General features: G+C 36.7%; 2 protein-coding genes across 2 annotated transcripts in view; both read right to left on the bottom strand.

Moving 5' to 3' along the window:
- The window catches only part of LOC107671127 (protein bicaudal C homolog 1-B-like), a 34,816-nt gene extending 29,172 nt beyond the window's left edge, over positions 1–5,644 (bottom strand). Inside the window, exon 1 of the mRNA XM_016463979.1 lies at positions 5,215–5,644. Within this exon, the coding sequence (XP_016319465.1) occupies positions 5,215–5,401 (187 nt within the window). The 5' untranslated portion in view covers positions 5,402–5,644. The remainder of the gene's footprint in view (positions 1–5,214) is intronic.
- Positions 5,645–7,024: 1,380 nt separating this feature from the next.
- LOC107671130 (ubiquitin-conjugating enzyme E2 D4-like) overlaps positions 7,025–10,817 on the bottom strand; it is a 4,156-nt gene continuing 363 nt past the window's right edge. Inside the window, exons 2-7 of the mRNA XM_016463982.1 lie at positions 10,028–10,091; positions 9,907–9,938; positions 9,710–9,787; positions 9,525–9,630; positions 9,165–9,258; positions 7,025–7,339 (exon numbers count right to left, since the gene is read on the bottom strand). Of these exons, the coding sequence (XP_016319468.1) occupies positions 7,294–7,339; positions 9,165–9,258; positions 9,525–9,630; positions 9,710–9,787; positions 9,907–9,938; positions 10,028–10,091 (420 nt within the window). The 3' untranslated portion in view covers positions 7,025–7,293. The remainder of the gene's footprint in view (positions 7,340–9,164; positions 9,259–9,524; positions 9,631–9,709; positions 9,788–9,906; positions 9,939–10,027; positions 10,092–10,817) is intronic.

The following is a 10,817-nucleotide window of genomic DNA, read 5'->3' as shown; positions in this document are numbered from 1 at the left end:
CAGTGGATTTATTGATTTATTTACTGTATATTGCTGCTGCCACACAGATCTAAAATAAACGTGATTTATTTCCCAGCAGTTTACCTTCACAGACATAACCAATAGAGATGCACTGATTGCAATTTTCTTGGCCGATTCCGATTTCCAATTTTTCGTTAGTGTGATCTGCCGATACCGATTTTTGCCGATTCCGATTTTCTTTCTAAGAACTATAATTGACAGCATATACAAACCAACATGCGTTCTCTTTCTCAACTATTTAACGTTCCAAAACTGACTGTGTTTAACTGGATACTCGCCAAGACAGGCATTTTGACATAATTTTGTATGTATTTGAACGTTTTATCGCAGTTAGCCACTCCTTTTGGTATTTGTGGCTCACAAGCTGTTTGAGACTGAGCGCGGATTGTGCGCTCCACTAATAAACAATATTGATCAGTGGTGGTGCACGCGCGTTTGGTGTAAGCGCGAAACCTGCGGGAATGACTAAAATAATGCTCAATCCTGAACCCCATAGAGAATCTATGGGGTATTGTCAAGAGGAAAATGAGAAACAAGAGACCAAAAAATGCAGATGAGCTGAAGGCCACTGTCAAAGAAACCTGGGCTTCCATACCACCTCAGCAGGGCCACAAACTGATCACCTCAGTTTATGTGCCATGTCATAACTTGAGATTACATACACATGTCACTGACACATCTGTTGCAGACTGGTTGTGCAATCTTCTGTAACCTTTTCCTTTGCAAATTCTGAAAGCATGCAGTCTGTCTGAAAGTAAACTCAAACTGGTATGAAAGTAAACTCAAATATCTGCAGGGCTGAATGCCTCTCAGAAACAATGTGTACCACTTAAAGACCGAAGTGTGTGAAACTATTCAACAGTCAATGGAAAATAGGGCAATAATCAGGCAATATGAACTGCAGAACTATTTGAGATTATACATTACAGATGTGCCGAAAACGCATTCAAGACCTCTCCAAAGGTATTGAGTGAAAAGGATTTGTCTGTAATGTGAATTAAATAATGTGGACATCTCCTCTCTCCATGACGATAAGGAACTTTATCCCTGTCTGACAGGTTATGAACACAGATGAGTTTTCAGCCAAACTAAAACTCTCCCAACACCGTTTTAGTAATCCAATAACATCAGTTCTTTAAGATTTAATCACTAAAGTATTTTATTAAAACAATGCAAAACCTGGTGTATTAAACCCAAGAAATTGATTTATATTTGTAAACATACAAACAGAAGTCTTCTTGGAAGAAAACTGCACCAATTTTGGCAGTGAATTTATAGCACTAGCAAAAAATGGCCTGCCAGTTGAAACTGCCAAAAAATGAATAAAATAATATTAACAATCAGCATACTGGCTATGTTGCATCTGTCAATCCATAAAACTCTTGTTACCAAGACAACACCACTTCAAAATGCATTCTAATCCTAGCCTACAACGTGTGATTAATAATTCATAATTACACATCAATTATATTGATTTATTGCTTAAATGTCTAAATTACGATGCAAATGTGCCTTTAATATTAAAACTGCACATGTATGCATATAAAAAAAATCTAAATCCAAGGCAACAGACCTGTTTCCCTGACAACAGTGCGCTGAGCCATGAGCACATTCCCAAAACACATCGCACTTCCTGTTGCTTCGCTCACCAATCCAGACACATGCAGCATGTTAAGAATGATGCCGTGAACATGCACCCAGACTAAATTAGACTCAATGAATAAAACCCACATGTCAGAAAACATGCTGCACGCACAAGCAAATTAATAAAATGCACAGCACACTTTTGGTGGTAACAAAATTTGACCTACACACACATTCACACACAAAAACCAGGATTAGATTGAAACTTTTTCACTGCAGAAAGCAAAATTATGTAAAGAGGGCTTGTATTTTAGCCGGAATCAAAGGTTTGAAGTTAAAAACGTCTTAGTAATGGACTTGTTTCCTATAAATACGCAGCTTTTTTTTATCGACTGATTGGACTTTAAGTCTGACGACACCCATTCACTGCAGAGGATCCATCAGTGAGCAGGTGATGCAAAATTTCTCCAAATCTGTGAAGAAACAAACTCTTCTAGATCTTGGATGGCCTGAGGGTGAGTACATTTTCATTTTTTTTTGAGTGAACTATTCCTTCAACTAGCAGGTGTGAGATGTACTGACATTTAGATATTTAATATGTGGTTTCACAACCTGCTGAGACAAAGAAAAACCTACAAAAACACACATTTGGATAAAAAAGCCACTGGGGGGACATATGATTTCCATAAAGTGCCGGAATAAACTCAGCTAAACAAACACTAATTATTTTTAGCATTCCTTATCACACAGAATATAAGGTCAGGCCAGCACACATTCCTCGGTTTTTAATCAAAACCAGACATCTGATGTAACAGCCATTGGGGTAAAAAAAAAAAAAAACTCAATCCTAATATACAAACTATTCCCATAAAAGTCAGTGAGAGAGAGATAGACAATGCATTATTAAAGTTTGTTTGCATACTTTTCCCTCCAAATCGTCACTTAAGTGATTATTTCTACATAAAATAACTTTGGTGCTTTCCGATTAAACCCTAAGGCCACTCAGATTCCCTTACATGAACATGAATCATAGGTGATCCACTTTTCTCCATTAGTCTTCCCGAATAAGTCTATAAAAATGAGCCGATATAGTCGTAGACTGGCCAAAGGGGAAAAGCACAAGAGTGGGTCTCCCCTCTGTCTCTCCCTCGCCACGTTCTTCAATGTTATTTTTAAGAAAAATGATTTTAATTGTAACTCTCTCTGACCTGTTTCTCTCGCTCTCTCTCCCATTTCCTGGAAAAGGGGAGAAAAATTGTGCCACACAATAAACCTTCACACAAAAAACACACGTCGCTGGATTTATGATCACGCCTACTGCTGCATCCGACCAATCAAAACAACAGCCATTCAAAACACCTCCAGATGTTGCACGTCATCCGGAGCAAAGAGATGGTTACGAGTCACTGAATCATAGGTGTGGGAAAAAATGCCCACATCACTACAACAATGATTGTAGAGTAAGCATATGAGTGTGCGTGATGTGAAAGGTGTTGTCGACAGTCTTGAAAATGTGTTAGCCAGGCTGTGGAAGTTTTCCTGCTGCTCTTAAGCTCTCTCACGCTGAACTGACCTTTGACCTGGGGGTCCAAATATCAAGGAAGCATTTACTCCAATCGCACACATGAAGACATAAAGGTGGTGGAAGGGGACTGAGGGTCTCAGTTTTTTCCACTTTTTATAATACATATAGACGTAAAATGCAACAAAATACTAGAATGTAGTAGATATCAACAATATATAAAGAAATATGGTGAAAATGTTGACTTGTGAGGACAATTTAAGTTGCTACAGACATAAACGTTTTTTGTGAGGAATAGTTTATCCAAAAATGAAAACACTGTCATTATTTATTAATTCAGCAAAATACTCACCAAGGAATGCATATACATATATATATATATACCATTTATGGAGTCAACATCCATAACTACAGTATCTTGAGTTTGGTTGGTTTGAATGCATGGTAACAAATGCAACTAGAGGGCCTGCTATAAAAGACCAGACGTTTTGTACATGTTTAGAATACGCCAATACCAAACCACTGACCTCAACTTGTAATACTTAAACTTGTTTAAAATTCTACTCTGCTGAAGTTACAACAAAAGAAAAACAAAACGAACTTATTATTCTGCAGTGAAATAAACTGTCCACTGCTGACAGAGTGACTGTAAAATATGATAAAATATGATGCAAGTGTAGAATTATGAGCTTTAACCAGATGATGTTGCTTGAAAAATGTTTGTGTGTGTTTGTGTACAGGTTTGGCTGTACTTGTGAGAGCCGAATTTGTGAAAATGTCCACACAAATTTAGTTACACATGGTGAAAACTGACTTGTGAAGTGGTCTTCACGATTTGAATGCTCATACATCAGCCAAATTATATTTTACTTCAAATATAATAATGTCAACTGGTTTGGGTGAAGTTCAGTTTAAGACTAGAATAGTAAATATTATTATCCTAGTATTAAAAAAAAAACACTGTCTATGAGAGTTCCTCACTAGTATAACTTCAAAAGTCTGTGTTTGTCTGAATGCACAGGTGTGGTGATACCGTGTGGCCCATATATTTGAAAATATTCTTTCAAATATAGTAAAACATGATGAAATATGATTGCTTCAAAACTACATACATACACAGGTTTTTATGAGGGATAGTTCAACCAAAAGTTAAAAGTCATCATTTATTCAGCCTGATGTCATTCCAAACCTGTATGACTTTTTATGTGGAACGTAAAAGAACATATTTTGAGAAATGTCTCAGTGTTTTGTTTTGTCCATTCAATGGAAGTCAGTGGTAACCAAAGCTGACTGGTTCTTCAAAATGTATTTTGTGTTCCGCAGAAGAAAGAAAGTCATACCGTTTTGGAACCACATGAGGGTGAGTAAATGATGCCAGAATTTTCATTTTTTGGGTGAACTATCCCTTTAAGTTTGGGGTAGAGCAATTCTACCCATACTGACCACCTCTGTATAAAAACCAGTGTCTATGAGATCTTCTCACCGGTATAGTGAAACCAGTATTTGTGTAACTGTGACGGTGATGCCCTTGATGGATGAGTAATACTGATCTCATATTTATAACTTATATCTGACATTTTATTGTGATGCTGCTGAATGCATTGAAATGATTGGAATTTGGCAAGTATTCATGTAAAACTTTCATGACACTCCAATAATAAATGACTGAACTTATTTCTTAACCATGTTGTGTTGTGAATGTCTAACCTCCACATATTTGTACTAAATGAACATAAGAAGATTAAAAATTCCATTTACAGGGTCCATGCAAAAACCTACGCTTATTAATAGTTTAAGTGCAAAGTTACCCAAAAAAATTGTTGCTAGTTCATGTGAATGTCGATCGTATTTGGCTACTAAATTAATCTATAAATCATCCCAATGCTGGTTTTCATGTCCTACACAAAAATCAGTGTCCTCAACACATCTCCTTCAAGATGGACTTCGAGGAAACATTGTGTTATTTTTAGACAGAACTGTTTATGCTTCTCGACGCCAAGCAACACTGCAAGGTTAGCTAAAAGTGTTTTCAATATATCAAATTGTCTTCCCAGTTCTTTATGAAAGTGTTTAAGAAGTTAACATACCCAGTAACATAGTTTCTAGTTTCTTGCGGTCAACTCGAAACCTTTCCTCGGTCCAGTCTGGGTCAGGCGGGGAGATGTGGACGCAGTGGCCGCTAGAGTCATCCTCAGAAACGGCAGACGGTGAGTCGTCACTCCGCTCGCTGCTGGAGCCCTGATCATGATGCATGAAACCCAGCGGCTCAGCCATTGCACATTAAAGTGTTACAACCTTACTAAACGGGGTTTATATGTGGAAGAGGCAAACGGCAAGTCAACATTAGGAGTAAAACATTCCGATTTCCAGGCAAGTTTTTCCAATCCTGCCTTTGAAGTCCCTTAAAGCCCCTCTGGCCAGTTACTGCCCCGAGAAAATCTATCTGCCCCTTTGATTCCTCTCCCCTCCACTTTTCCTCTGGCTCCAAGACCAGAACACACTATAGTTGGAGGACATGGATGCATGGATGGATTATGCTCCTGTGGGAGCATTCACGTGTCAGGATCACCGCCCACTCTCCTCCCAAAACTTTCTCATCATCAAATCCAGTTCGCGCGCCTACAGTTTCCCCTGCAAGCGCAAAAAAAACAAAAAAAAAACTTATGAAATGACGATATTTTTAAGTTATTTGAAAAAAAAATATTACAATGCAATTCTTACAAAATTACTTTCATGCACATTTTCTATGATTCTATGATGAACATGTTTTCAATTACTGAATTAAAATATATTATTTATATGTATTTATTTATTAAAAACCTGTTTGACTTAAAATGTCTAGGCAGTGTAACTCTAGAAAAAAAAGCATTATTAAAAGAATGACATTCTTGAAAAAAGAAACGTTGGCACTAGTCAAGTAGTTTGCCATGTTTTATTACTATTTCCTTCAAAACAATTCGGTGAAGCATTTTTTTTTCCAATAAACTTTAGCAGTGTGACCTAACACAGGAATTCCATTTTGTTGTCTCGTAACAAGAAACCCTTTATATATATATATATATATATATACATACACACACACACACACACACACATACATACACTTCAATAAAAAGAGAAAAACAGAAAATTAGACAAACAAAACCTTTATCTTTTTCATAAAATAAAATATAATTTTATTCTGATTAAATGGATCAAACCCTAAGAAAAGTTAATTCACTTAAAATTTTACTTAAACGTCTGTATTTTTCTGTAAGACAAAGCGTTTACTTCATAAGGACATTGACGTTTGTAGTCATCAAATCAACCCTTTTGTAGAAAGTTTTTTTTTATCCCCCAAATATATGAACATGGCCAAACAGATTACATTTCTATGAACTCATCATATATATTTTTAACTAAAGATTTAATTTGACTGATGTTACTTAGGTGGATTAATATTTTGAAACGAAACCTTTCAAAAAAAAAAACACATACAGCGTCATTGCGTCAGACCCATTTGGTGGGGATAAAACGTATAACATCGCCATCTAATGGCACAAAGCTACGACGCAACATAAAATGCGAGCAGAATGTGTACAGCAAGATTGTCCAAACTCAGTCCTGGAGGACAGCCACTGTCCTGCAGAGTTTAGCTCCAACTTGCACCTACCTGGAAGTTTCCCTCCAGGAGCAGGATTGGACACCCCTGGTGTATAGTTTCATCCCTGATGTGAACTAATTCCAAAATTACAGATACGGAAAACATCTCATTGTCAAACAATATACTAGAGTCATCATAAAACAGCTGCAGTGAGACATATTTTATAATAACACCTTTTAATGCAAAAACAATAAAAATTATCCAGTATTGTATTTATTTCTATACAATAAAATTACTAAAATGTAACTAATCCATTGGAAAACAAAACAATATTTTTTGTTATGTATTAACTGACAGGTTGTTCCAGGATGCCTCTGTGAACAGGGACAAGTGACTCGGCCTCCTGAACAAGGATTTTCTGTAAAGTTGTGTGTGTAAATATGTATATGTGTGTGTGTGTGTGTGTGTTTGTGTTGGGGAAGGTTCGTCTGTTGATAAAAGTCTTGACTCTGTACAGGTGCATTGCAGAGTCGTGTGCAGTAATAGTGTCCATGTGCAACCATTTAAAAATCTTGCCATCCAGTTACATCGCATACTTCTGAGTCCATTCCCTTGCCAGTCTGTTATACCTAAAAGACGAGAACAGACATCTTCATTCAAACAAATAGCTCTTGATGAAGCATTCAGAGTCATTTGGTACTCAAACACTTTTTGTATTGCTTGATAGTAATAAAAGATGAAAATGTTGAAAAGAAATGCAGCTTAGATTGAACCAGATGGGAGACGATGGTTCATACAGACAGGGGCGACATGCTCCCATATCGGTACCAATTTAATATAGTCATGGAATCTCCCATGTCAGCCCCCCTGCAATTTGGAGCAGTTAACCAAGCCCAGGCCTACGGGGGTTTTAGAGGGTGAAAACAGAATGAAACAAAAGCAAAAGCACCCTAAATTGAAGGTCTGGCAATCCAGTGTGTATTTGTGTTTGCACTCTGGAAAACATCTAAATTTCTATTTACAACGTGTTTTTGCAGCGTTGAGCAGTGTAGCCAATCACAGACATTTCTGTTGATTTCTTAAACGCAACGGCCAATCAGAGGTGTTTCAGCTGGTCAGAATTCACTCACCGCTGAAAACGCCAAAGTTTTTGCTTTGAGAGTGCATCATATGTGGATGTCATTCCCGAAACTTTGCAGCATGTAGGTGGCCGAAAACAAAAGATTCATACAAATCCTCAATGGATTATAGGCTAGAAAGTGTGCAAAGAGCGCTCCCTTTATAATTATTGAAAGCCGTCACTCATCTTAGTTCATCACGATCTCATGAAGCCTTCTAAACTGCACAATGAATCTCTTAATTTTACAGCGTCTGCAATTTGTTATGAGATGATTCACAAGCGTGCAGAACTGAACTGAAGACACTGTAAAAAAATTATATCAACCAGTAATTTCATTTCCAGTATCGGATGACAGAAAGTCCGATCTCTTTAAGTTATTCTTGACTGTGCTGCAGTGTTGCCAGATTGGATTGAAGATCTCCAGCCCAACTACAGTGTAAAACCCGCCTTCAATTTATAATGTTGTTGATTCATATTTATTTTGTGAGGAAGATAAAATGAATAAAATTAACTGTGCTTTAAGTTTTTCAGGTAGCTATAACAGTAATATCCAGGTACAGAAATACCACAGAAACTGAATAATCTATTTAACTTTAAAATAACACTGGTTAGTCTTCAATGTATAAATAAACATTAGTGACAGACAGCAGAAGGTTTATTTAGCTTGCTGTCTCTTCATGCACGGATCTGTTACACATAAGTTTTGTTTCTCAACTGTTTACATTAACTTAATAGCCTATATAACACAATATTTAGTATAAATCGACTGTTTACGTGAATACACAAGACGGGCATTTTGACATAATTTTGTATGTATTTGGCCGTTTATGCACAATAAGGCGCAACACAACTTAATTCTGTAGTCGCACGCTCTCAGATGCGGCTCTATGTGCGTGCACTTTGGGTGTGAGGTCACAGAAAGGGGTCTCACAGTTTAAAATTGTAAGACTCAAAAGCACGTGCAAATGATACATTCTGTCATCTGTCCCGAGCGTATTTCACGCTGAAATATTTACGGAATGTCCCACATTACAAGCGCGGAAACTGAAACAGCCACCAGTTGTATCAAAAAGCAGCCCAAATTTTATCAACCCGCCCAACACATTTTCTTCCGGTCTGACGTTACCAAAAGAAGCCCAATTGGGCGGGAACCCGCCCAACCTGGCAACACTGCTGTGCTGTTATTATTGACTGCTTTGATGCCGTGCAATAAGGTAGGACATTGTTTTGATACTTATATCACCTTCTATCCCCCCGCCAAGAGTTAAATGTCACCCATGCATACAGATGTAGCCATTTTACAAATAAACTCTCACTTAACAAAACTCACTTACTTATCTTTGTCCGATTTGTAGATGTGTGCAATATCTGGAACTAAAGGGTCATCTGGATTCGGGTCACAAAGGAGGGAGCATATGGATAATAAAACTGAAAAACAGCAACAGAAAACAGCTGAATCATTTTAGTGGTGCTAATAAAAGTAACGTGAATATTTCTCACATTTACTTAAATAAAGTCACTTAATGCCTTAAAGCCATAATTCTGAGCTCCACCTCTTTCAGGTCCTCTTTCGTTTGTATACTCCTTGCGTGTCTATTCCATATCCATATGCTGGATTATTCCCTTCATTAGGATCTAGATGTAATCTAATTGGACATGTTTATGATGAAAAGACCATATTTGTGCTCTCTAACCTTTGGATACCGTGAGGGCAGGTGACCACTGGGAGCGCAGAATGTCCAAACAGATGCTTCCATTACTGTTGATATTTGGGTGGTAGATTTTTGTTGTGAAGGCAACCTGTCAGCAACATAGTATCAATTATCAAAGAACAAATCATTTATGGAAGGGGAAAGAACATATGTGATTCTCCACTCACCTTTGGTGGTTTAAAAGGATAATCAGTCGGGAAATGGATTGTGAGGAAGAAAACCCCTCCCTGATATGGACTGTCACTCTAGGGGGAGATAAAAAGAAAGCATTTGTGTATGACAGAAGCCAATTCCTTTGTTTTACTGAGCCAATAACTAATTTCATAAAATAAACATTAACCTGGAATTACTCATGTGTACTTACTGGGCCCATTATTGTAGCCTGCCAGTGAAACACTGAAAGTGCAAATAGAATATATTGAACAGACCGTCCTGTCAAAGTACTAAAGGCCAGTAATGAGTACATAGTTAGCAGACACACTTACGGTCTTCTCCAAGTGGTCCAGCTGAGCACTGCGAGGGGGGATCCCGTTGCAAGTCCTGTAGCTCCTGCAAATACAGTATAAATTCACATGTAAATGTCTATGTTTCAAAAACAGACTTGCATGTTGTTGACAGTTCAGAGTGAAAAAAAAAACATAATATCAAGTTTTGATATATTATCAAAATTCATGAGCTGTAACCCATGTCTTATAAATGCAAGGTTAAAGAATAAAAAGAATAAAGAATGTGTTTTATAGTATTTATTGATAGCTTATTCTTTATTTATTTTAATTTTAAATGTTCCTTTTTAAATGTACCTTTTTAGTAAACTTTGTTACATGCTTCTGTCATTTTTATTAGTTGCTGTTTTTAAATATTTCTGGTTAGGTTTAATTTACATTTATTTCAGTTCTAGTTTTAGTCAATTTAGTACTTCAACTTCAAATTATTTATTTCAGTTAGTTTCCAAGGCTCCGTTTACGTTTTTCATCTCATATTTACATTTCATTTTAACCTCACACACACACACACACATATATATATATATATAATGTATGTACACACATGTATACATACACACGTTATATATTATATAATCAGTGTTGTTATGACTTTCATATTATATTGTAGTGTAGTGTACATATTGAGAATTATTTTATGAAATACGTTACTTACTATTTAAATAAGGTTAACCTTTTTAACTAGAGCTGCTAAAACATCCGTCGACAGTCTAAATCAATGCATACACATTACAATTGTAATATTTTTGACGTCCTATAAGACTTCAGTCCT

The sequence above is a fragment of the Sinocyclocheilus anshuiensis genome, unplaced genomic scaffold (assembly GCF_001515605.1).
Source record: "Sinocyclocheilus anshuiensis isolate Anshui unplaced genomic scaffold, SAMN03320099.WGS_v1.1 scaffold861, whole genome shotgun sequence".
Taxonomy (NCBI): Eukaryota; Metazoa; Chordata; class Actinopteri; order Cypriniformes; family Cyprinidae; genus Sinocyclocheilus; species Sinocyclocheilus anshuiensis.
The sequence above is the reverse complement of the archived record's forward strand: the minus strand, read 5'-3'. Positions and strand labels throughout refer to the sequence as shown.